General features: G+C 56.8%; 2 protein-coding genes across 2 annotated transcripts in view; both read right to left on the reverse strand.

The window, feature by feature from the left end:
• Positions 1-233: 233 nt before the first annotated feature.
• Positions 234-17,489, reverse strand: Evpl (envoplakin). The gene is made up of 22 exons (XM_051180918.1): positions 17,303-17,489; positions 14,508-14,607; positions 13,997-14,151; positions 13,791-13,917; positions 13,105-13,230; positions 12,886-12,924; positions 12,605-12,766; positions 12,366-12,473; positions 12,195-12,290; positions 10,640-10,765; positions 9,506-9,652; positions 9,050-9,204; positions 8,859-8,956; positions 8,486-8,658; positions 7,527-7,705; positions 7,311-7,449; positions 7,022-7,215; positions 6,624-6,774; positions 4,929-5,012; positions 4,728-4,838; positions 4,531-4,623; positions 234-3,875 (listed from the first exon to the last, which is right to left on the reverse strand). The coding sequence occupies exons 1-22, from the start codon at positions 17,398-17,400 to the stop codon at positions 438-440; spliced, it is 6,099 nt and encodes a 2,032-aa protein (XP_051036875.1). The 5' UTR covers positions 17,401-17,489; the 3' UTR covers positions 234-437.
• A 5,976-nt stretch (positions 17,490-23,465) lies between these two features.
• Positions 23,466-25,571, reverse strand: part of Srp68 (signal recognition particle 68) — a 32,146-nt gene continuing 30,040 nt past the window's right edge. Inside the window, exons 14-16 of the mRNA XM_051180942.1 lie at positions 25,102-25,177; positions 24,738-24,790; positions 23,466-24,220 (exon numbers count right to left, since the gene is read on the reverse strand). Coding sequence (XP_051036899.1) covers positions 23,993-24,220; positions 24,738-24,790; positions 25,102-25,177 — 357 coding nt within the window. The 3' untranslated portion in view covers positions 23,466-23,992. The remainder of the gene's footprint in view (positions 24,221-24,737; positions 24,791-25,101; positions 25,178-25,571) is intronic.

Below are 25,571 nucleotides of genomic sequence, written 5' to 3' on the forward strand. Positions count from 1 at the left end.
CGAAGGGGAGGTGGACCGAGGGCTGGAGACGGTTCTGACAGGAATGGAGGGACCAAGGGTCTTCCATGGTCTCTTCTCCTGACGGCCCATCAGGCCGTGAGGAGGTTGAGTTGAACACATCTGCCCCACCTAACACATACTTCCGGGGAAAAATTCCCAAGCAGTGCTGCTCCTGAGTTCACACCCTAAACACACCAACCCTCTGTACACAGATGAGAACTAGACACGGCATTATAGAATTCGTTTATTAGAAGCGTGGGGCGGGGTGGGGGTTGGGAGGGACAACGGAGCTCCCCGAGTTTGGGGACAGAGCCCAGCACCACAAATGTTTGAGCCGTAAGAGGTGGATGGACAGAAGGGGGAACCACCCCCTGGGATTATGCTGCTCCAGGGTAAAGGGATGCACACGCCCTCCCTTCGCCTCTGCATAGCCCTCATTAACGCACGCAGGAGCGCAGGGTTGGGGAGGCTGCACGGTAGCATCGATAACCTTCCAGCACAGCCGGGAGTAGCAGCAGGCCACTTAGAGGGTCTTTGCGGCAACGCCCCATGGCCTCCTTGTAGCTCAGCCGCTCCTTGGTGATGGGGTCTGTCAAATCCTTCTCATAGGCCGCTTCATCTTGCAGAAGCTGGCCCATGTCTTCACTGATCATCCCGCAGAGCACAGCCTGAGGGACAGGGATGCGTCCCGTCCTCTTGGGGTCAATGAGGCCGCCGGTCAGGTGCTGTACCAGCAAGTGTGGGAGAACGCTTTCCTGGGGCATCCAGCCCTTCTGGGTGGCCTCACCTACTGACAGCCGCTTCTTGGTGACTGGGTCCTCGATGCCAGTGAAGGCCTTCTGAGCATTGAGCAACCGTTGCGTGGAGGTGTTCTCAATGAGTCCCCGCTCCACCGCCTTGAGCACGGAGTGTCGCTCTCGGCTGAGGAGGTCCACGATGCCGCCTGTGGCTGCCTGGGCCTCCAGCAGCTTCTGCCCAGTGATGGGGTCCAGCATGTTCTTGGCCACGGCTGCCTTGATGCTGCACTTGCTTTCCGTGGTTGTGTCATAAACCCCAGCGATGGGGAAGCAATCCTCAGTGAGCCCGAAAGAGAGGCCTGGGGAGCCGAGACTGGTACTCTGAGGGCCTGGGGAGCAGGCTGGGGACTTGGAGATGATGGACCCGATGGACAGTGAGGAACAGGGCTTGGTCTCCCCCGCCACAAGCAGGGCAAACTCGGAGATGGGGAGGCGGCCTTCCTTGTACCTGTGGTATTCCTCCTTGGAGATGCGACGGCAGCGGAGGGCAGCCTCAATGGAGTATTGCTTCCCGCTCTTGCGGTCCAAGAGCACAGACTCCTCCCCACAGGGGCTGGAGGTGGTTATTTCTTCCCAATCGCACTCAAGCTCCTGCAGCTGGAGGTACTGGCCCCTGTCGATAATACCCCTCTTGTAGGCCTCGTAGGGAGACATGTCATTCCCCGTCTCCGGTTCCAAGATGCAGATCTTGGTGGAAAGGTTGGTCTCCCGGGTCTGGGTTTCCTGGCTGAGCTCCTCCCGGCTCACCTTGGTGTGCAGGTCCCTGAGGGTCCTCTCCTTCTCGTAGATCTTGTCCTTTTCGTGGAGAATGGCCGCCTCGAGTTGCGAGAGGGCCTGGCCACGCTGGGCTGCCTTCTGGCGCTCGCTCTCCGTCTTCTGGCTCAGTAGCCTCCCCTCCTCCTGCAGCTGCTGGGCCTTCTGCAGCTTCTGCCGCTGCAGCTCTCGCAGCTCTTGCTGTAGCCGCCCACAGTCCTGGCTCGCCTGGTCCCGGGCCTTCTGGAGTTCGGCCTCCTCGCGGGACCAGGACCTCCTCAGAGCCTCAGCGCGGTCAATCCGCTCCCGCAAGCTCCGGACCTCCTCCTCCCGGGCCTGGCGGGCTGTGCGCTCCCGACTGAGGGTCTCCCACACGCGGGCCCTCTCACCCTCCAGCACGGGGTCTTTCTCCACCCGGATCACTTCCTTGTAGATGGTCTTCTCCTGCGATTTCGTTTTCTGGAGGAGGTCAACCTGCACCTGCAGGCCCTTGCACTCATGGTGCAGCTCCATCACCCGGCCCTTCTCCTGGTCCAGCTCCCGCCGCAGGGCCTCTGTAGACCTCTCCAGATCTGGGTCTTTCTCTAACTTGACCACTTCCTCCATGATGATCTTCTCCTGCAGGGCGGCAGGCCGCTTCTCCAGCTCCTGGATCTTCAGGGTCAGCTGCCGCAGCTCCTTCTCGGCAGCCAGCTTCTTGCCGCGGTCCTCCTGGAAGCTGAGCAGAGCCTCCTTCTCCTCCACGCTGGCCCTCAGCTGCCGCACCTCCAGTTCCAGCTGCCGTCGCCGCCCGACTTCCTCATCCAAGCTCTGGCTCAGCCGGCCGTGCTCCTCATGCAGCTTCGGGTCCTTCTGGGTGACCACCACCTCCTGCACTACGATCTGCTCCTCCGGCCGCCGCCTCTCAAGCAGCAGGTACTTGTTCTGCAGCTCATAGACCACATCCTCCGCCGCTCGCCTCTTCTGGACCGCCTCCCGCACCTCCTGCCGGAGCCTGTCGGCCTCTTTCTCCAGCACCGGGTCCTTCTCCTGCCGCACGACTTCTTTGCTCACCATCTTGGTCTCCACCTTGGACCGTTCCCGCTTCCACTCGTCGCGCTCGCCCTGCAGCCGGATGAGCTGCTCCTGGCAGCGCCCGCTGGCGTTGACCAGCTCATTGAGCTGAGCCTTGAGGCGGTCGACCTCACGGAGCACCTCTGGGCTCTTCTCGTGCCTCACCACCTCCTGAGTCACCTCCTTGTATTCCACCACAGGCTTCTGAGCCCGCAGCGCCTGCAGCTCAGGCAGCAGGGTTCCCACCTCCTTTTCTAGGCTGCCCCTCTTGCTGCCTGTCTCCCGCAGCTGAGCCTGGAGCCGAGCGATCTCCCGCTCCGTCTCCGGATGCACCTGGAAGATCTCGTTGACGCGCTCCTGCAGCTGCACCTGAGGCTTTTGCTTCTCCACCACGCTGTGCCTGTCCCGCAGCTCCTGCAGTTCCCTGGCCAACACGACGTTCCTGCTCTTCTCCTCCTCCAGGAGGCTTCTCAGCCTGGAGGCTTCCTTGAGAAGGCCCGGATCCTGCTCCACTCTCTTTACCTCCTTCACAATGACCTTGGGCTCCACCGAGCTGATCACCTGCTCCAGGTCTTTGATACGAGCCTGTATCTTAGCAACCGCCTCCTTTGCCCCCTTCCTGCGGGCAGCATCTTCCTCGATCTGTAGCCGTAGAGTCTGGACGGCCTTAACCATCTCCAGATCCTTCTCGACTTTAACTACCTCCTTCACCACCACCTTCTCCTTCACGCTCACCTCCTTCTGCTCCAGGGCCAACAGTCCGTCTCTCAGTTCTTCCAGCCGGGCCACCAGGACGGTATTCTCCCCACGCAGCTGCTGCATCTCATCTTGCAGCTGGCTGGCCTGGCTGGCCAGGCCAGGGTCCCTCTCAATTTGGGTGACCTCTTTGGTCAGCAGGTGAGGCTGCATGGCCCTCCTCTTACCCTCCAAGTGGACAACCTTTTGGGCCGCCACCTCCAGCTCGGCCTGCAGGCGGGCCCGCCTCTTGCCCTCCTCCTCCATCTGGGATGACATTCTAGCCACCTCACTCTCCAGCTGGGGGTCGCGGTAGAACTCCACCACTTCCTTCTCCTGCAGCCTGGCCACAGGCCGCTGGGTCCTCAGCTCCAGCAGCTGCTGCCTCTGCTCCTCCAGCTCCCGCTGCACCTCAGCCACCCGCTTCCTCTCCTCCTCTAGCTGGGACTTCAAGGCCTCTGACTCGGCCCCCGCCTGGGCTGGGTTCCCAGATCCCTGTCTTGCTTTGTGTGTCACTCGGATGTCCTCACTAAGCTCCTGCAGTGAGAGGACAGAGAGAGAGCGCGCGCCCTGGGGTAAGCGGAGAAAAGACTGGAGCCCCACTTTTCTGTAACCCACCCCCGAAGTCAGAGGCCCCCTCCCTGCTTTCTGAGACTGTAGATCCTGGCCTTGGAGCGGAAGATGTGGGATGCTTGGACTCAGGATTTTGAGCTCAGTTAGATGCTATCTGGATACCAGTCAGGGTCTAGGCCATTTGTAGTAGATAGTTCACACAGGACCCTCCCAAGCCTCCCCCACTCATGGGCCCAACCTTCTCCAGTAGATGCTACCCTATGGCTCGGGAAGAGCAAAAAGCTGGCAAGCCACGGGAACCATAGAGAGCCCTTGGCTTCTGCTCTACCAGCAACTGAGACCCAGATGGCCTGTCACCAGTGTGACTGGACCCTACCCTGATGACTGTGGAGTGTTTCTTGGTTCTCTGGGGCTAGAGGACATGTCCCCACCAGAGGACCTGCCTATGGCTAAGCAATAACTAGAGGACATCTCCATGGCCCACCCAGAAAAGGCACCAGCTTCATGCCCAAGCCCTCCATGGGGGCTGGAGGCTGGGGGGGAGGATGCATCCAGGCCAGCACCAGGCCACGTGGGCTGTGTGGGCTGTGTGTGCACAGGGTGGGCACTGTCTCTGTACCTTCTCCAGCATCTTTTTAGCAAACTCCAGCTGGTACAGCTGCTGCTGCTGGGCTGCAGTAATCTCCGTGTAAGCCTTGGCAATGTTCTTCTCCTGGAGTTGGCAAAGTGGGGACAAAGACAGCAGAGTCAGCTCTGGCCTGAGGGACTGTAGAGCTGGTGCCAGGGGACACTAAGCCCTGCCAGGACCCGCCTCACCTGAGCCTGGACGCTCTCCTGCAGGGAAATCATTCGGACTCTCTTAGGAGCAGACACGGCCAGGGTGGGCTCCAAGGAGCAGCGGTAGGTGTCTGCTTGCAGCTCGTAGTCCTGAACAGGGGAAAAGTCACTTCCAGAGAGTCTGGAAGAGGGAGGGAGGCTGGCGGGATAAGATGGAGAAGCCAAAGGAAGCATGCTCACCTGGAGAGTTTCCTGCAGGTCCTGGGTGAGGCGGGACACTGTGGCACGGTCCTGCTCACGTCCCAGGATTTCTTGCATCAGCCTCTGCCAGGGAGGAAACAAGAGTCACCGGGCCCAGGAAAAGCCGGTATCTCCACGGTACACGCAGCCAGCACACACAGCACACACAAAGGGGAGGCAGGGGCGCCTGGCTTCTCTGACAACGTCCTCTCCGACCTTCTTGTTTGAAGGCCCTAGGAATCCTGTCTTGGCCCAGGGGCTCTCACGTTGTAGTTTTATAGTTTTAGTGTCATTAGGCCAAAGATCTGCTGCCCCAGCTGCCCAGCGAGAGACTCTGCAGCCCTGGGCACCACCTGAAGAGCATTCGGAACAAGCTGGTACCAGGTGATGACAATGGCACCAAATGATGCCAGTGGTACCAGAGAGACACCATATAGCTAGCTCCAGGGAAAATAGGACACACCGGCGTTCTTTGGTAAGACAAGGCCATGTAGAAATGCATAGATTAATAGTTATGGGTTAATAATTAAGAGAGAGCTGGTCAATAAGAAGCCTGAGCCATTGACCAAACAGTTTATAATTATTCTTAGTCTCCGTGTGTTTATTTGGAGCTGAAGAGTACAACAGAAACTCTTGCCTACAGTACCAGGTGATGCCGGTGGTACTGGTCAGGGACAAGGCTCTGGAAACCAATGTCCACCCCATCATTCTGAACCCTGGGTATGCCCTTTGATTCATCTAGACTCTTCAAAACAAAACCAACGAAACAAACAAGCCACCAGGCAGTGGTGGCTCACACCTTTAATCTCAGTACTTAGGAGGCAGAGGCAGGCAGATCTCTGTGTTCAAGAGTGTGGCCTATAGAATGAGTTCCAAGACAGCCAGGGTCACACAGAGAAACCCTGCTTTGAAAAAAACCAAAACCAACCAAACAAATAAAACCAAGACAAAGGTCCCAATGCCATAAGAATTCCAAATTCATTTTGCGGGGAGGGTACTGGGCCCCCTGCCTCCCTGGACTTCTGACCTGGTTCCTCAGAAGTCTCCCTGTCTCCATCCACACCCTTTTATCCATTGTCCATTTGGAGACAATCTGAGGAGACCCTCTTCCCCCAGGGCTCCCAGCGCTGCAACATCACGTCCAGATTCCGCCCTGTGCTCAGAAGAGCATGGGTGGCCCGTCCCTGTCTCACCGCCCCACACAGTTCTCTGGACCAGAGTCTCCTGAGTGGGCTTTTTCTCAGATCACTTGCCCTCACTCCCACAAGTGTCCACCAGGGGGCGCCCACACCAAGCTGGCGTCTTGTCTCTGAATTTGGTTATGGGCCTCAGGCCTGGAATGGACAGAAGACTGCCTGAAGGAGTCTTCTCCACTCCAGGCTCATCGCCCTCAGCCTTAACAAGGATCAGGAGGAGCATACAACAGCTGCTGGGATCCCACCAGAGGAAAGTGCAGTGTGCAGTTGAGCAAGCTGTGGAAGAGGAAGGGCCAAGCCCCCAACCTCCTGACCCCACTGTGAGGTCTTGCTCTTGAGCCTTGGCCTCAGGAATACAAGCAGCTATCCCTCTGGGAAGGTGGCTGGAAAGAACAGGTGGCAAAAACAAAACAAACAAACAAACAAAAACCAGGTAGCGAGAGGCCCCGGCTCTAGGCCAGGCCCTGACTCAGATCGCCCGGTAGCCCGTGCCCCTCACCTTCTGCGCCTGCAGCTTGTAGGCAATCTGGCTGGGCCCGTCGCTGGGCTGTACCCGCTGGGGGGGCAGCTGCTGCAGCCAGGAGTTCAGGTTGTCCCTGACATTGACGAGCTGCTGGTAGGTGAGTCTGGCATCTTGTAGGGTCTTCTCCCTGCCAGAGGACCAGGTCCCATACAGGGGTGAGAGCCAACCTCCAGGGAAGGATGGGGGGGGGTGCACGGCCTGGGGTTCGTACACAGAGGAGGCTGGGCCTCCGTCCTGAGACAGAGCCTGAGTGACAGGCCGCGTGGGTCCTCTCTCAGGGACAGTGAGCAGTGCTCACCTGGCACAGGTGTGGCTATTACCCGTGTTAGAGGCGAGGAAACCGCCGTGCCCGGGCTCCCCTTCATCCCACTCACCTCAAATCCAACTGGTCCCCCACGGCGTGGTAGCGGTCGGTGAGCATGCGAACCTGGCGCTGCTGGCGCGGCAGGTCTTGGCAGAACTCTTGGAAATTGTTCTGTAGTGCACTGCACGCATGCTCGGCGCCCTTCAGCTGGCGGTGCAGCCCCAGCACACAGGCCTGCTGCTGGAGGAGCTCTTTCCTCTGGTGCTGGGGGGTGGAGGGAGAGATGGAAGGGAGAAGGCTCCAGACCATAGCCAGACCACGCCCTACCTGCCCCTTCCGCCAGGAAGCTGCCAGCCTACCTGCAGCTCCCCGACCCTCTCCAGCAGTGCCCCAGAGCCTTCAGGGATGGGGCCCTCCTGCGCCAGGGTAGCCTCAAAGCCTCGGATGACCCTGTCTGCCTCTTGGATCTGCTGCTCCAGGCCCAGAGCAGCTTTGGCTCTGCAGTGAGGAAGCCACAGTCAGCTCCCCCTGCCACACCCCAGCACCCTCCAGATGGCGCCCTCCTGAGCACTCACTTCTGCCCGTAGAGGTGGCACAGACTCTGTACATCGCTGTACTTATTCTTGACACTGTTGAGGACCACAGGCAGCTGCAGGGCCGCTGGGCCCACAGGTTTCTTAGCCAGAAATGCCTCACACTCCTGCTGGGCTGCCTCCTTCTCAGCCCCCAGGCTCTGAAGGTGCTGTGCTGTTCCCTGGGTCAGGGGAGAGAACAGTTTAGAACCCTGGCTCACCTGACCTCATGCGCACAAAGGCACGGTGCAGCTGGAGGCCAGGCCTAGCTGTTCAAGTCCCCAAGTGGATAGCCTAGGGCTGGACCCTCCAATAAGCATTGAGGATCCCCCTCAAGCCAGACCGTTCACATGTGGCACCTGACTTTATATCCCCTGCCCTGGGGAAGCCTCTCCCCTGCTCCTCAGCCAAGGTGGGGCTGAGCTGCTACCTCCCTCTATCCACTCTGCAGCAGATAAACCAGAACAGGTTATACAACAATGTAAATGAACATGGTTCACATTTTTAAAAGAACCAAACACTAATGGTATGCTGAATTTGAACAGAGACCGGTTTGGAAGGCTGACTGGAATGCTTGGGCTTCTACCCAGGCTGCTGGGTTCATGTGTTAGAGAACATGGTCATCACTGACTAACAGTCTTCCCATCCCTCCAGGGAGGGAGGGAGAAATCCCCCCCATCCCGGGCATCCTTGCTGCACATAACTCTCACTAGAAAACCCGTGTGTGGGGCCTCACTCTGGCCAGGCACGGTCTCACTTTCACCCTCAGGATGCCCGAAGGATCTGGGGGGGACCACCCCAGGTGTGAGTTCCCAGTGACGTGTCCACGGTGACACACACGTGTCACAGTGAAAGAATCATGGCGTGTGGGGACCCTGCTTTCTGAGCCTGTGGCCCCAGGAGTGTGTGCAGCCTCACAGCCCGGCCCTTTCTTGTCCCAGGCTCTCAGTCTGCTCACTCACCTCATGGCTGTGGATGCGGTCCTCCAGATCTGTCAGCGGAGTAGAACGGTTCAGTGGTGTCCGGGCCCAGGTCAGCACCTGCCTCTCTATCGTCCCCAGATCCCCATCCAGCTGTGTCATCCATGTTAGGAGTTTCTGAGCCTGTGGATCGGCTGGGGCTGAGCCTGCTGGAGCTGGGGGCAGAAGTTCCAGTAAGGGCCCAGGCCTACCTATGTCTGCCTAAAACGGACTTGCCCTGGGTGCCTGCTGGGTATGGAGGCCCCGGAGGATGGGCTGAGCCTAACCAAGGGAGGGGTCGACCTAGAGATGGAGTACGGCCTACCCACCCACCATGGCCCTCCCATCAGCCCCCTCCTTGGCCATCCTCTGGTACCCTGCTGGCCAGGCTGTGAGGGTTCTACCACAGCGGTCTTAAGACGGCTCTTCGCTGCAGACAGTTTCTGCTTCAGAGTCTGAAGCTCTGCGCCCAGTCTGGAATGAAGAGAAGCGTGTCTCTCTCCCAGTCCAGCCCTAGCACCCACCACCTCAGAGGAAAGCGTGGGCCGGCATCCTGGGGTGAGCCACCTGGAGGCTGTGGCTACAGCTTCCGGGTCTGGTGCAGGGATACAGAGGCAGGCAGCAGGGGCGCTCTTGGTCTCCCCGCCAGGGCCCTGAACCACCCACGTGTACGGGTCAGCATTGTCCTTGAGTTTGTACTGCTCTCCCCGAAGCAGCTGCACCTGAGGGACAGATGGAGAGGGGCTCGTGTGGGACCAAGGGTGGGAGCTGGAGAGGTGGCTAGGGTCAAGGTGGGTTGTACTGGGGACAGGCGTGGGTGGGGACAGCAGCTGGGACCAGAGCTAGAGATGAGTGCAGGAGGCTGGGGTGAGGACAGATGGGAGGTGGGACAGGTTGGTGAGGGCTGGGGCTGGGTCAGGGTCAGGGAGGGAGCCAGGAAGAGGGAGGGGCAGGGTGGGGTGGAGTACAGAGACTGAGGAGGGTAAGGAGGGCAGGTAGAGCCCGCGCGCTCGCTCGCTATACTTCTCCTGAGTCCCAGTCACAGATGCTGTCCACGTGCAGGGGCTGCTTGGGTGGGTCTCTACGCTGTGGCAATGGGACCACCTTCCGGCTTTGCTGTTGCAGCTCCCCAACAGCCCTCTCGGTCATGGCCAACTGCTTCTCCTCTGCCTGTTGGGGACCCAGGCAGCAGGAGCTCAGTCCAGGCTGCAGAGGAAGCCACCTGCCCCCTTCCCACCTCCCACGAGGGAGGAAGTCTAAATCAGACTGGCTGTGGATGGATGGAGGGTAAGGATGCGGGCTAGTATCACGCAGGCCTCCAGAGTGGAAGCTGCGGGGTCCTCAGAGCTCTCCCAGGCTTCTCTGGTCACATTATAGATGGCATTGAAGTATAGGGATCAGGGCTCCTAGGGCAGTCCTTCTCCTGGGGCCTCTTTTCTGGAGGCAGCTCCATGCCCAGAAGCAGGGTACAGATGTTCCCGTGGGGCTGTCTGGGGCTGTCTGGGGCTGTCTGGGGCTGTCTGGGGCTGTCTGGGGCTGTCTGGGGCTGTCTGGGGCTGTCTGGGGCTGTCTGGGCTGGCTGGGGCTGGCTGGGGCTGTCTGGGGCTGTCTGGGGCTGTCTGGGGCTGTCTGGGGCTGTCTGGGGCTGTCTGGGGCTGTCTGGGGCTGTCTGGGGCTGTCTGGGGCTGTCTGGGGCTGTCTGGGGCTGTCTGGGGCTGTCTGGGGCTGTCTGGGGCTGTCTGGGGCTGTCTGGGGCTGTCTGGGGCTGTCTGGGGCTGTCTGGGGCTGGCTGGGGCTGGCTGGGCTGGCTGGGGCTGGCTGGGGCTGGCTGGGGCTGTCTGGGGCTGTCTGGGGCTGTCTGGGGCTGTCTGGGGCTGTCTGGGCTGTCTGGGGCTGGCTGGGGCTGGCTGGGGCTGTCTGGGCTGGCTGGGGCTGTCTGGGCTGTCTGGGCTGTCTGGGGCTGTCTGGGGCTGTCTGGGGCTGTCTGGGGCTGTCTGGGCTGTCTGGGGCTGTCTGGGGCTGGCTGGGGCTGTCTGGGCTGGCTGGGGCTGTCTGGGGCTGTCTGGGGCTGTCTGGGGCTGTCTGGGGCTGTCTGGGGCTGTCTGGGGCTGTCTGGGGCTGGCTGGGGCTGTCTGGGGCTGGCTGGGGCTGACTTACTTCTAGCTGCAGCAGTAGCTCTGTGGCAGAACCCGAGGAGTCCCCAGCGACGAGGCCGTACTTGGTGTCCAGGTTGGAGCTGAGCTTTGCCAGGGTCTGGCTGACTGAGTCTGCCTCTTCCTGAAACTGAGGTGACTGGGTAGGCAAGGGCAGAGCCGGGGGCAACCTGCTACCCAATGACCCTGCAAAGTAGCTGGAACACTGACCAGGCTAAACTCACACTAGGGTAAAATTCAAGTCAGGCTAAACCCAGGGCAGCTACACTCAAACCAGCTTAAAAAACAAAAGCAGGTGAAATCTCACCCAGTTAAACGAGGCCCAGCCACATCCACCCAGTTAGACGAAGCCCAGCCACGTCCACCCAGGCACTGGGCCATTTTTGAAAAGGAGCGTCCACAAATGGGCATTTGTGGTTTGTTGATAATATTTTTAGTCTAAGATAATCTGCCGTCTTTTGTACTCAGGGATCTGCGGCATACCAGTCGAGTCTTCTACTACTGAGCTGTAGCCCTAACTATTCCTCTTCCTCTTTTATTTTATTTTGAGATAGGGTCTCAATAAGTACCTCAGGCTAGCCTCCAGCTTGTCATCCCCTGCTTTCTGCACCCCGAGTGCTAGCATATAGGGGTACCCTTCCAGTCACGGGCACCACACTAGACCCCATCTGTTATTACTTTATTATTTTTATTAATTTTTTTGAATTTTCTGTTTGTCTTTTCGAGACAGTTTCTTTCTGCAGCCTTGGCTGTTCTAGAAGTAGTTGTGTAGCCCAGGCTAGTTTTGAATTCACAGAGCTCCGCCTGCCTCTGCCTCCCAAGTGTTGGGATTAAAAGTGTGGGATATCACCACCCAGCTACTATTGATTTTTTTGAGACAGGCTCTTACGTGGTTAGCCTCGAACTCGCTCTGTAGACCAGGCTGTCCTGGAACTGACAGAGATCCGCCTGCCTCTCCTCCCCAGGCACCTGCACCCATGTGCACATAGTCAGACTCAGACATTTGTATATAAAATACATACAATTTTAAAAAAGCTGGGTGGTGGTGGCACATGCCTTTGATCCTAGCACTTGGGAGGCAGTGACCAGCCTGGTGTACAGATTGAGTTCCAGGACAGGCTCCAAAGCTACAGAGAAGCCTGTCTCAAAAAAGAAAAAGAAAAAAGAAAGGGAAGGGAAGGAGAAACAACCCAGGCTGACGACCAGCTCAGTTTGTAGGGTGTGTTCAAGGCTCTGGGCACACACCCTAACGCCAGCCAGCGCCTAAGAGGACCAGAAGTACATGGCCACCTTCAGCCAGAGAGAGTTTGAAGTCAACCTGGGTTACATGAGATTCTGTCCCCAAAACAATTATTTTTAAAAATCAGAAAATAAACTCAGCGGTGGAGCCACTCTGTTGAAGAATGTGGTCTTGAAATCATTCCCCCACGGGGACCTAGGCACAGTGCACGGTCCTGTCCTCTGTGCCCCCCCCCCGCACCCCTCCACCCCGTATTCTGTGTTGCCCTCGAGCCCCGCCTCCGGCAGCCACCACCTTGGCTCCCTGGCCTCAAGCTCACCTTTCGATAGTCCTCCACATGCTGTAGCTGGCTCTCCTGGCAGATGCAGAGGTTCAGGAAATTCTGCCACTCCGTTTTGAGGGCCTCCTGGTGGACCTGGAGCACAGCAAGATGAGTACTGGAGTCTATTTGGGGAGCACAGGCTTGGGGGCATGGGCGGGGCCTGCGCACCTGGATGGGCCCAATGGCTGGGTGCCCAAGCTCCACCATGCGATCTGCATCATCCTCCAACTGGTTAATATTCTGCTCCTGGGTCAGCAGTTCATGCTGCTTGAAGTGCTAGGGAGAGACGGGCGAAGTGCAGGCAGAGCCATTATTAGCAATGAGATAGCCCTAGACACACACACACACACACACACACACACACACACACACACACACACACACCGCCTGGGGCTGTCCCCACAGACCTCATACTCTCGCCTCACTCCAGTGGGGTCAGGCATGAGGTCACTCCAATCCTGCTGCAGGATGCGGCCTTGCTGCTCCGCCAGGACACTCAGCTGCCGAGTGCAGCCCTGCAGGTGTGTGTACAAGCTGCCCAGACTCTGTCGGCGCCAGGAGGCCGCCTTCTGTGCTCAGGAGAGAAGGACATGGCATCAGTGCCGTCAGCAACAGTGACCCCAGAAGGGTCCGGGCAAAGAGGTCCCACCAAGCTCAGCACCCAGGCCCAGCGCATCTCCCGGCTCACCAGCAGATCGCGGTATTGGTTCCTGATGGCGGCTGCGTCCTGTCTCAACCAAGGAGAGAAATGGGCCCAGTGAGAAGCAGGGTGTAGTGGGATGCACCCTCCCCCCCCCCATGGGCTGCTCCGCATCAGCATCTCTCCCTTGCAGGCCAGCAGATCTAGCCCGGCTGTGATGGAAGAAAGGGAGACCCTCTCCAGGCTGCACGGGAGGGATTCACTCACGGGTCCCACCAGGGTCCGTAGCTGCTGCCCGTACGCCTCGATCTCTCTCTGCAGGATGTTGTGCTCGGCCACCTGCTGCTCCAGCTCTGCCATCCCAGGCCCATACTGGCCCTCGCAGACCAGTTTCTGTGGGACAGCCAGGACCTCAGTCCCACCAGGAAGGCCCGGGTCCTGCAGCCCGGAGAACCATTCCCCACTCCACCCCCAACAGTCACCTGCGCCCTTCCCACAACAGAAGCTGAGTTAGTCACGCAGGCCCTTCGGCAGGGACAAGCCATCCTCATGTGGCCATCAGGACTCAGACTCGGAGTCTCCCAAGGTTCTCAGGACTCTAGTCTCACACTATACTCCTGTGTTATCTGTAGCCCAAACCTCAGCAACTGCTGCCTGCACATGGAAAGCCAGACCCAGGGCCTGCCCTTCCACACGGTCCCTGGTTGTCATCACAATGAATCAAGGCTTGGTCTGTCCAGTGTCTGTCCTACCCAACTCCTCCGGGCAGGAGCCAGGTCCTCTCACCTGTGAGCACCTCCTGCAGGAAGCCTTCCCTGCTGGCTCCCCGCACTGGATCCCCCAGCTAGCCCAGGTTCAAATCCGAAGCCCCAGTAAACACATTCTTGCCCTCCGACTGCACTGGGGGTGGCTTTGAGCTCCTTGAGAATGAGCTGATACTCGGCGCCTCTAACCTGTTTCTGCTCCAGCACACGCGCCCAGTCCACCCTGGGCCCCACATCCGGCGGCAGCACCATCTTCTCATACAGGGCGCGGTACTCGGCACACTCCTGGGTTACCCGTTCGTGCAGCTGCTTGATGCTGTCGAGGAGGAGCCAGCAGGTCAGAGAGGGGACGGTCCCCTCTCCCCACTTCCCACCGTGAGCCCCAGCTCACTTACTCCTTCTCAATCTCCTCAGCCTGAGGGTGCTTGAGCCGCCGGGCCTTGTCTACATCCAGGAAAAGATCCTTGAGCAGCACCTCGGCCTCCTTCAGGTTGCGGCCAGTCTCCTGCTGGTGCTGCAAAGCCTGGTTCTGCTCACCATTCTGCCTGTCCTGGTGCGAGACACGAAGCCATGCAGGCCCAAGCCTCACTTCCTTGTCCTTGCTGGTCTGCCCCTGCTGAACGGACCCCTGGGACCCTGTACCAGCCCACCTTGTGGATCACCAAGCAGAGGACAAGGGCATCCGTGTGGCAGGGGGCAAGGACACCTAGGTCAGATTTTATTTTTTTCCCAAAGTGGGGAGCATGATGCCGGGGTGGGCTGTGGTAGCTGAGGACTAGCTGTCTCTCTCTTCACAGAAGGCCCTCTGGGGACTCCCAGGCATAGATTCTGGGCCTCCGTCCCCGCTCCCACCTCCCATCCATATCCCTCTCCCGCCCCCCCCCCCCCCAGTTGCAGGGTCCTTACTTGTTGCAATCTCTTCTGAGTCTCCAAAATGTCCCTTTCCACCTGGTCAGCGTTTGCTTGCATGCGGGAGATGAGCAGGGCCAGTTCCTGGGTAATAGCTCTGGGGACAGAGGACAGCATTGTGGAAAGGCCTTCTGGGCCTGCCATGTGGGACTCCACCCCGCACTCCCACGGAGAAGAGTCCATGGTCTGAGCTCTGAAGTGCTCAGCCCTAGATGGGGACGAGGGTACTGTCCCCTGCAGAAGGTCTGGAAAGTGACAGGGTTGTGTGTGGCTATGCATATATCAATTACTCCAAACCCTGCCCAACAACCTGCCTGCTTCTTGGGGTGGGCTGGGAGGTGGCCCAGGGAGAAAGTAAATTACCTAAGACAGTCTGCCTGGCTTCTGGAGGCGCAGCTGCGCTGATTGAAGGAAAGGGAGCAGTGGCCTGTGTCCCCACCCCAGCTTCGTCTGCCCCTCCCCACCATTCCACTTGCCCAAGTGGCTTCAGCGGTATGGACACATTAGTGACTCCAGGGGGAACCAGTGTCGGGGCAGGGAGGGGCTGAGAGATGGTTGGGTACCCCAGCCAGGGCTCAGAGCCTGGCCTCCCTCTGTCCTGCCTTGCTCTTCAGCACATAGCAGGGAGCTCCAGCCTCCAGACTTCTTCCCCAAGCATTCACTCACTCCGGGTCCTCTGCAGAGCTCCTACTGTATGCTGAACTCTGCAGAGCTCCTACTGTGCGCTTTCAGTGCAAGGGAGAGAATCAGACAGACTAGGAAAGGCCAGGTGACCCGGAAGTGTCGGATGAGCTGCACCTGGACTCTCGAAGGACAACTGTGCCAGTGAAGACACAGTCATCCTAGAAGTCTGGCTAAGAAGGTCTGCGCTTGATCCTCCTAGTACTCGGTACATAGCTGCCACAGCTGGCTTGGTCACCCTGCCTCCACCTCCAGAGGTGCTGAATTCACAGGCACATGCTACCATATCAGGCTTTACTTATTACTATTATTATATATTTTTTAGTCTTAAAAACACAAACAACAGCCGAGCGGTGGTGGCACACGCCTTTAATCCCAGCACTCGGGAGGCAGAGGCAGGCGGATCTTTGTGAGTTGGAGGCCAGCGTGGGCTACAGAGTTCCAGGACAGGCTCCAAAGCTACACAGAGAAACCCTGTCTTGAAAAAAACAAAACAAAACAACAAAAACCACAAAATGAAACAAAACAAAACTATAAACAACAACAAGCACCCACAACAACCAAGTCCTATTCTGTAGCCCAGGCTGGCCTGGAACTCACCTTGTCCAGCCCTGAGCACAGAGCTCTCTTAGGCATTTGAAGAATTAAGCCATGAGAAACGCCCACTTCAGGGCCTTACAGTGAGCACCCAGAACATATTATTTTATTTTTATGTGTATGGATGTTTCGGCCACATCTGTGACCATGTCCATGCCTGGTGTCAGTGGAGATCAGCCGAGGATTCCCTGCACCTGAATTTCGTTACAGAAGGTTGTGAATGTGGAAGCTGGGGCTTGAACCCAGGTCCTCTGGAAGACAAGCCAGTGCTCTTAAACCACTGAGCCATCTCTCCAGCCCCAGTTTTTTTTTTTTTGTTTGTTTGTTTTTTGTTGTTTTGTTTTGTTTATCTGAAACAGGATCTTATTGTGTAGCCTGGCTGGCCTGGAGCTCACTATGTAGTTGGAGGTTGGCCTTCAACTCACAGATCCACTTGTATCTGCCTCTGGAGTGCCGCCACCGCCGCCCAGCTAGTGTTTATGGTACTGATGTAAGCACCTTGAAGGTGGAGGCATCATGCTTTCTCTTGCAGAGCATCTCCAGAGCCTAGGGTGGTCCTAGCACACCTCAGGTCCTCAACAAAGAGCTGAAGAGTAGGCTTCAGCTGAAGAGGGGACAAGGAGCCTCAGGGGTGTGTGTGAATACAGCCAAGGGAGTCCAGCATACAAGGCCAGGAGGCTTCTGGGACTCCAGGAGAGTCCAGCCTCAGGTTGGGCCTCCCAGCAGAAAGACTTCCCCTGTGCTCTCCACCCTGGGCTGGGCTCAGTGCCTCAGGGGGACAGGCCAGTCCAGTGAGAGTCTTAACCGCTGTCTTTCCTGTCTGCCCAGATACCCAGCCTGTGGGTTGGCACCCTGATCCCTATCGAGGTAATGGGTACCCAGACCTCAGCCTTTCATCTTATCTTAACACCTCTGCATCCCAACACCTGACTCCAGGCAGGCAGCTACCTCCTCCTACAGAGGGCTTGAGGCCAGTGAGCCGGAGGAACGCGGCCAAGGCTCTGCAGAGCTGGTGACCAGGGCATAGCGCCACCTCCTCTCACCCCACAGCCTCCTGACTCTTTATAGCCAAGACACAGGGCCGGAACCTGGGGGAAAGTCGTGTTAGGTGGGGGATGTAGGCCAGCCCAGAAGTCCTCCTCTTGAGCCTCCTGGTCCTGCCTACCCTGTGCCCACGCTCCAAGACCTATCCAATCCAAGTGGGCCACGAGAGTTGAGTGGCAAAGTGGGAGCGAGACTGCCATTACCATACACTTTGGCCTCTGCAAGGCCACCCTCCATCTGTGCGCCACCCTCCATCTGTGTGGTTCCCCCCCCCGCCCCCGCCCTGCACTCTCAGGAGAATGTGGGCGGTGGTAGACTACCCATCCCTTGCTCAATCTGGGCTGAAGAATGTCTATCCTTGGGCCCTTGGCCTCAGGAGACCAAATGCCAGAACTGAGCTTCCAGGTTGCTGAAACACCTGGGCCTTGCACCACCCTGATCCCAGCTCCGCTACCCACGGCCCCGCTCACCGATTGTGTTTGTTGGGGGAGCCCTTAGGAGACCCCTTGGCTGGGGAGCCCTTGGGGGATCCCTTCCCCTGGGTGCCTTTGCTCAGCCCCTTGAACATGGTGGTGAAGCAGGTGCCGGCTCAGGCTGGGCTCTCCTGGGAGGAGGGCGGGAAGGCGGCGGCGAGCGTCCTCGCTGGCTACTAGCCGGGCTCTGGAGAGGTGGGGCGGCGGTCAGGGATGGCAGTTTCTGGGAGGCCCCTCCCTGCAGGTGTGGTGTCCTGACCAGGCCCGGCCCGCGCATGCCCCAGCGCCCGCCCCAACGCGCGCACAGCCAGCTCCAGTACAACCAGTCTGGGAGGAGAGGGCACAGCCCAGGGGCGGGGCGCCCGAGAGACTCCCACCTTGGTTTGGACTTGTTACACCCACACGCCCAGCTAAAGAGCAGCGATCACACCCAGGTGGGGAAGTGGCCCGGTTGGAGCAAGACCGACCCAAGCACATAGAGGCTGGCTCAGCGACTCCTAGAGCTGGGGTTAGCCAACATCTGGGCCCCTTGCACAGAGGTCCGCTATCAGCTGGGGCCCCCACCCATAGTTCAGCCGGCCAGGAGAGGTGGGGCCAGTTAGGGAGTCATTCACACCAGGCAACTAATTTTTTTTTCTTTTGAGATAAGTTCTTGCTTTGTAGCCCAAGCTGGCAATCAACCTTCCTGTCTCAGCATCCCAAGTGCTGTGATTACAGGTGTGAGCCACCATAATTGCTCCAACCTCGTATTTTTAAAATGTAAGTGCCACCCAGCTGGTTCCCCATGGCCCCTACACCCTCATGCACTATTAGGAGAGGCCAGGCTACGCACTGAACACACCTTTCCCAGTCACTACCAAAACTGGTCAGCCCTGCAGCTAAGCCCCTGCAGAGGTCACCTAGAAGCCCACGGTACCCTGGTTGTGCCTCTGTCCAGTTTCCCTGGAGGTAGAAAGCCTCTGAGCGCCCTTGTGGCTTCTGCCTAGTCAGACTGAGTGTGGGATGATTGGATGATCACACTGATCTAGTGGCTTTTCCTCACAGCAAGTGCCAAGTCTGGCAGGGCCTTGGGGCAATGGAAGAGCCCGGACCATCTTTTGGCCACAGAACTAGAGAGGAAGAGTCAGTGTTCTGTCCCTGAAGAGGTTGGCGGTATCGATGGAAGAGGCCCACAGGACAGAGCAAACAGCCCAGGAAACAAGGTGGCCGGCCACAGCACCCTTTACTCCAGACACATGGTTAGTGAGCCGCCACCAGGGATGCAAGCCACTCAGCCTCTGTCCCAGCCCTCCCCTACTTTAATCTCAGTGACAATTTCTTTATAAACACTAATATCCCCTCTTGCAATCAGCTTGTCTCACAAGGGACCATTTAAGTGACTGCATGGCTCAGAGGTCTGAGCTAACTACCACCTTCGTCCCAAATCTGTGTTCACACAGCTGTCTTCACCTTCGAGTCAGGGCCCTTCCCGGGAGGTAGTGGCTGTGGGAGGTGGGTGGGGAGGCAGAAGATACCCAGACCACAACTGGCCTGTGGCACAGAGCTTCACTGCTCTACGGAAGCCCTCCAGGCAACAGAGGAGCACTGTGGGTGAGTGTGTGTGCCCCAGGGTTCAAGGGCTAATTGACTCACTGCAAGAAAAAACAAGAGCTGACTCCCTGATGTGATCTGTCAGATCAAATCAGAGGGCTCCAAGCTGAGGGCTGGCCATCCAAGGCAGGAAGATTCCAGGCTCTGCCCTGTCACAGCAGGGGGTTCCTACTCAGATAGCTGCAGCATTGGTTTTTCCGAGACAGGGTCTCTATGTGGCTTTGGAGGCTGTCCTAGAACTAGCTCTTATAGACCAGGCTGGTCTCGAACTCACAGCGCTCCACCTGCCTCCGCTCCCCGAGTGCTGGGATTAAAGGCATGTGCTACCACTGCCCGGCTGCAATGAGATTTTGAGTACCTGAAGTAAAATATATTAACCATCCTCCTTTTTGTTTGGCTTTTACTGGGTGGGGATGCAGTTCGGTTCAGAGTGCCTGCCTAGCCTTCTTCAGGCCTTGGGTTTAGTATCCAGCACTGCACGAACTCAGTGTGGTGACACTCAAAAACAAAACAAAACCAAACACAAACACAAATTAAAATAAACATGTGGCTTTTGGCAAACTCGGTAATACAGCTTGCATCTGTGGCTCATGTTGGATTCTCTGGGGTACAGGTGGGTGTGTTGACAATACTTGTTACCCCAGCACTTAAGAGGACCAGGGGTCCGAGGTCATCTTCAGCTATGTAACATCAAAGCCAGCCAGGCCTCCGTGAGACCAGCACAAAACAAAAAGTTCTACGGCACAAGCCAGGAGTTCGATACATCCCTAGAATTCTGTCATTCAGGAGAGGCACAATCAGGAGGCTTGATTTGGAGTTTGAGGCCAAGCTGGTCTGTGCAGTGAGTTCCAGGCCAGCCCGGGCTTCATGCCAAGACCCTGCCTAAAACAGAGAGAATCAAGAGCAGAAGTACTGAGTAGCATAGCTCTGAGCTACCAGCTGCACAGTGTTCGCCTCCACCCCTGTGGGACATGGCTTCTGGTTCTCCCTGTCCCTTGCCCTGCTCCCTCCTCTGTGAATCCAGAGGTTTGAAATCACCTGCTTCCCAGAGTGCTCCAGGTCCTCTCTCCCTGTGACCGTAGTGAGAGAGTGTGCTCGTCTGCAACTCCAGGCTGAGAAGGGCGCCTCACGTGAAGCCATAGTGCCAGTGGGGTCTTGGGGGGCTGAGCACTGGGAACCACATAGCACAGCTCAGTGCAGCCGGGCCCCACAGGGACACTTGGCAAGGATGTTAGGGCTAGAGCCTCCTCCAGCTCAGGGGCCCCTGCAGAGGGCCTTGTCCCCTGGGAGCAGATGGTGGCAATTCTCTTTTCCCCGGAAGTAGGAAATGGCTTAGTTTGCACAGAATCTGCCCTCCGACCCTTGGACAACATCAATAACTTCCTTGCCTGATGCTCTTTGCCCCAGTGAGGAAAAGAGAAGCAGTCCACCAAGTTCACCAGCTGGACCTAGAGAGGACGGCCAGGTGGGGGAGTTAAGAAGCCTTGTGTCCATCTGTAGGACGTCAGAAGCAGGGAATTCATGGGGCTGTGTGGGGAGGTTCTTTTGGCGGTGTGTCTGATAAAAGGGAATGCCAGAGGAGAGGGACAGAAGGTGGTACAGCCCACCTGACTGCGGCAGCGCCAGGACTGTGTGGAAGGTGTGCATTGTTCTTCCCTCGGGGCCTTCTACACCAAGGGACTAGAACCACCCAGGGAGGCCGGGCAGTGGTGGCGCACGCCTTTAGTCCCAGCACTCAGGAGGCAGAGGCTGGAGGATCTCTGTGAGTTCAAGGCCAGCCTGGTCTACAGAGTAAGTACCAAGATAGGCTCCAAGCTACACAGAGAAATCCTATCCAAACCAACTTCTTAACTCCCCCACCTGGCCATCCTCTCTAGGTCCAGCTGGTGAACTTGGTGGACTGCTTCTCTTTTCCTCACTGGGGCAAAGAGCATCAGGCAAGGAAGTTATTGATGTTGTCCAAACCAAACTAGAAAGCCACCCAGGGCTGCCAAGCCTCTGATCACAGAACCCAGGACAGTAGCCCATGATGGAAGGACAGAATGACTCTTGCATTTTGTCCTCTGATGGCCACACCCACCCCACAGCATGTGTGTACCACTGCTCCCCAAGACTGTGTCATGAGATTACTTTAGGAACCTACACCAAGTTACAGTCCCCCTGTAGACATTTGCAGAGCTCTTCCTGTGTACTAGGTGGCAGGCGAATGTCAGGGATGCACCCTCACATGCACACACAGGACAGCCAGCCGGGGCTATTAGCCTGCCCAGTGCCCCGGCCACAGCCGTTCTATTTTCCAGGCTCTGCCGACCTCTGGCAGCCATCGTGCTGTCTAAGGCTAAAAGAACAGCAAGTTTTATTGTTCCAGTCAGTGCTGTCAGGGCACAGGCAGCTTCTAACTTAATCTCTCGTGCTTTGGCTCATCGATAAACTTTACAGCTAAATCTGCTTTCTATCTCCTTTGTAGCAACAACTGTCTTCAAAGTAAGAATGGAATAAATCAGAAGCAGCACATAGCTTTGCTGTCTGTGGCTATTTTCTTAGTCCTCTGAACGCATTAACTACTTTTTCTGTGTAACTATGGTGTACGGTCATGGCAGTTGACAGTGAGCAGGGCCCTTCTCTCCTGGACAGGGTGAAGCCAGCACCCCAGCTTTTAGGAAGAAGCACTTCAAGCAGTCCAGGGCCACTGTGGGACAAGGGTTGCTCGGTCATCACAGGCTGTCACTTCACTGCCTGGCTAGGAGGCTCAGTTGCTACCAGGGGAAAGATGCTGGAGTCAAGCCTGGCAATATCCCACTGCCAGCACGGGGTTTCCCAAGTTTACTCTTGATGTAAAGAACTGGGAGGACATGGTGGGAAAACGCCCAGTTTCCAACGGCCTCTGCATCACCCGTCCCGTTCCCGGCGGAACCTTGCTAGCCTCTGCATCCCATCGCGTAGAACCCATCAGACAGGGAAGCAGATGAGTGTTACATAGGAGTGGCACCCATTGGTGGCGGTGCACGCCTTTAATCCCAGCACTGCAAGGCAGAGATGGGAAGATCTCTCTGTGAGTTCAAGGCTAGCCTGGTCTACAGAGAGAAACCCTGTCTTGAAAAACCAAACCAAACCAGGAGTGACTTCTCCCTAGAGTCCCCTCTCAATCAGGAAGACAGAACACAGGAATGGACATGAGCCACAGTAGAACAGGGCCCACCTCCTGGGCCTGGGAGTCCTGCCAGTATGAAAGAATTTGAGCTGAAGACCTCAGCTCTGACCCCTGCCAAGTCCATTTTCTTATGTAAATACATTGTGTGTGTCCCAAATGCAACATTCTACATCACCATGTCACGGTCAGCATGAGGCTGACAATGTCCAGTGCTCCTGTGCTCCTCGGAGTGCCGAAGGCAGAGACACAGGGGGCAAAGTATAGCCAGGGGGAAGGAAAAAGCTGCGGACAACCCTGGTGAACGGTCAGGGGTGTCTCTCTTCCTACCATTTGCAGTGTCCACGGAGCCGTGCTGTCGACTGGGAGAGGCTGTGGGTGAGAATGAGACAGAGACCCCTTCCCAGGAAGATGCAGACAACCAAGGCACAGCTGGAAGAGCCTCTCCAACCCAGCCCTCATGGTCGGAGACACTGGCGCAGGGAGGCTGGGTGCTTCCTGCACAGTAGGGCCTCCGAGGAGAGGATAAGCCAAAGGGACAGGGCCGAGGTGGCCCGGCCTGTGCCGCTACAGCACCAAGGAGAAGGGCAGATCGGGCCGTGCAGGGCCTGGGTTCCATCACCGATTCCACGAGAAAATGAAATAACCCAGCACCCTCGCAGCCAGGCACGGATATAGACCAGAGCCTTCAAGACTAAACCTAGCTGTCAACCTGTTGTCAGCCATCTTGCTCTATCTTCAGAGTAAGAGGAGGAAGGGAGGAGAGGAAATTCCTAAATCAAAAGCAGACGGTGAAGCTTCAAAACAAAAGTAATAATCTGAGTCCCGGACAGCCAACATCACATGTATTAAACTGCTTTGAGGGTTCTTGATGCCCAAGCCATCCCCGAGGGAGAAGAGAGCCACCCTGAAGTCTCCAGGCTAGCCCAGCATGTCTCCCACAACACTTCATAACCCTTCCACCCCTGGTATGCATGCTGGGATACTCTCAGGAAGTCTCAAACCCTCAGCCTTCAGCCTGCCCTCACCCCATCCGGCCTGTTCCAGTCTGAACCATGTGGAGCCAACATTTCACTCCTGGTGGACTTCCCCCATGGTGGAACAAAAGACCTCTGCTTTCCAAAGGGATTAGAGAGGTACCGGTGCAGTTCAGGTTTATTCTTTCTTACACGGCTTATTGTGATGTCCATTACTGATGCTGTAACAAATTAAAGTACATCCAAAGAAGACACAACAGGGTAAGCAGGGAAGCGGATGAAAGTGTGATGTCATCTAAACTTACGGAGGGGGAATCTGAAAGCAGTGCATCCAACACACACCTGGCTGCCAGCCAGGCAGGGGGCACTTGCCCGATGGTCATTCAACCGGGGGCCCGAGGGCTGCATGGGGGGGAGGGAGGACATGTAAAGAATGGGCACAGTCTCCATCATCTTTGCCTTTTAATAGAAGATTTGGTTTCATCGTTTACGAGTGTAACATAGTTAAAAATAGAGCGCTCTGCTTGTTCTTGGAGGAGGGGTAAGGCTGACCATAACTCTGGGGGAGGGGACGCTGCCCATGTTTCAGTCACTGACAAACTTCAGGAGGTTCTGGAAGCTCACAGCAAGGAGTTGTTTCAAATCCACGGAACAAACACTCCCAAGCCCCAGCCCCCAGCCTGGTGTGGAACCCAGAACACGTTACTGACTGAAAGTGATCAGCCATGGCTTACAAGGGCCAGGACAGCAGCAGTCCCCAGGAGGCACAGGGGACAGAGAGACCCTGACTCTGAGCCCAGAGGATGACAGGTTATGAAAGTAAGTCACAAACACACAAGATGTAGGGACGCAGGGCTGAGGGTCCTGAGCTCTGCCTCCTGGCCATTGTAGACCTAGATTTAATGCTATGGAGCTCACTATCTCACAACACAGAGTAAGTCAGGACCTCCCTGCCCCCGAGGAAGAGCCTGGTTAGCTCCTGAATCCAAAGATGCCCTTGATGTATCCTGTGAGGCCACTCTTGGTCTTCTGCTCCAACTTGTCCTCAAGGGGTGGGAAGGCCACATGGTTGAGGGCCAGGTCAAAGAACAAAGGCTTGCAGGGGACGGGCTGGAACCCTGGCGGGAAGTGCACGAGGTTGGCTTGCTTGGTGACAAGGGAAGGATCCAGGCAAAAGGTCTCAAACCGTTCAACCAGAGGCTGGAAGACAGACAAAAACAACCGTCAGAGGCCAGTGGGGCGTTTGCTGTGCATGGCATGCAGCCTACATGTGCTTTCTCTCAGCACTCAGCATGTGTACACATGTGAACACAGGCCTGAGTGCCTATTAGCATGTTCCTAACTTACCTTTTATTACTATTGCTTCTGTTTTGTATTTGTGAGTGTTTGTATGCGTGGATGCATGACCTGCATGCCTTCAGAGTCAGTAGGGCTTTGGCTCCCATAGAACTGAAGTTAGGGATGGTCATGAGCCATCACATGGGTGCCTGACATCAAACCTGGGTCCCCTGCAAGAGCAACAAGTACTCTTACCCGCTAAGCTATCTCTCCAGCCGCACATTCATCCCCACCTTTTATTAGTTCCCGACACTGGAGGCAAGACTGTTCTCCACTTCCCTAGGGACATGGAAAACTAACAAGGCATCTGAGTGGCTTGTGGGTGTCCGGGAAAGAAAAAGGAAGAAACAGGAGATGCTTAGAGTCACAGCTGCCTTACCTTGTTGTCTCTGACTTGAGAAGAGGGCTCTGTTTGGTGGGAGTCGTTTGCATCTGGAAATTTCAAAGGGATTCAGTAAGAACAGGGGATCTGCATATTCTTGCCACACCACTGTGACAAGCATGGCTCTAAATACTGAGTAAAGCTAGTCAGCAGGGACAGACAGACAGACAGTCGGTGAGGCTTCCCTCCTAGATGAGGAGGTGTCATAAACAGTAATCAACTGTTGTCAACCCACAGGCTGCAGAGCTTGGAAGATGCTAAGGGGCAATGACAGCTTTTTTATAGGAAAATTGTGGCGTAGGGTGTGGGAGAGAGGCAGAAGGAAATTGGGGACACAGCCAAGACCAGGGGGGCGGCTCACCTAGGATGGCTGCGGCCTGCAGCGAGCACTTCTCTGATCGCACTTGAGTGACGAGCTCTTGCACATCAGGCAGACCCTGCAGTAACAGAGTGCACACTCACAAGCAGGCCAGGAGGGCAGTGGGCCACAGGAACCCGTGGCAGGTCCCACTGGGGTTCTGTGAGACTTTTTAGATTAAAGGAGAGAGAGAGAGGGAGAGAGAGAGAGGGAGAGGGAGAGAGAGAGGGGGGGAGAGAGAGAGGGAGAGAGAGAGCGAGCAGAAGAAAGCCAGGCAGCAGTGAAGCACGCCTTTAATCCCAACACTCTGGGAGGCCAGTCTGGTCTATAGAGCCAGTTCTGGAACCCTGTTTTGAAACAAACAAATAAATCTATTTTTTTTAAAAAAAATGTCTCTGCTGGACCCGCTGGCTAACACCTCTAATCCTAGCACTTGGGAGGTAGAGGCAAGGAGACGCACGGATGTTAAAGGC

Source organism: Phodopus roborovskii, unplaced genomic scaffold (genome assembly GCF_943737965.1).
Source record: "Phodopus roborovskii unplaced genomic scaffold, PHOROB, whole genome shotgun sequence".
NCBI classification, from domain to species: domain Eukaryota; kingdom Metazoa; phylum Chordata; class Mammalia; order Rodentia; family Cricetidae; genus Phodopus; species Phodopus roborovskii.

Excerpts from the sequence above, each read along its gene's own strand:
- Evpl (XM_051180918.1), bottom strand. The coding sequence starts at position 17,400 with ATGTTCAAGGGGCTGAGCAAAGGCACCCAGGGGAAGGGATCCCCCAAG. Across the intron at positions 14,608-17,302 it reads TCCCCCAACAAACACAATCG|AGCTATTACCCAGGAACTGG; the intron begins GTGAGCGGGGCC and ends CTCTGTCCCCAG. Across the intron at positions 13,231-13,790 it reads GTGTGCTGGAGCAGAAACAG|AAACTGGTCTGCGAGGGCCA; the intron begins GTTAGAGGCGCC and ends GCTGTCCCACAG.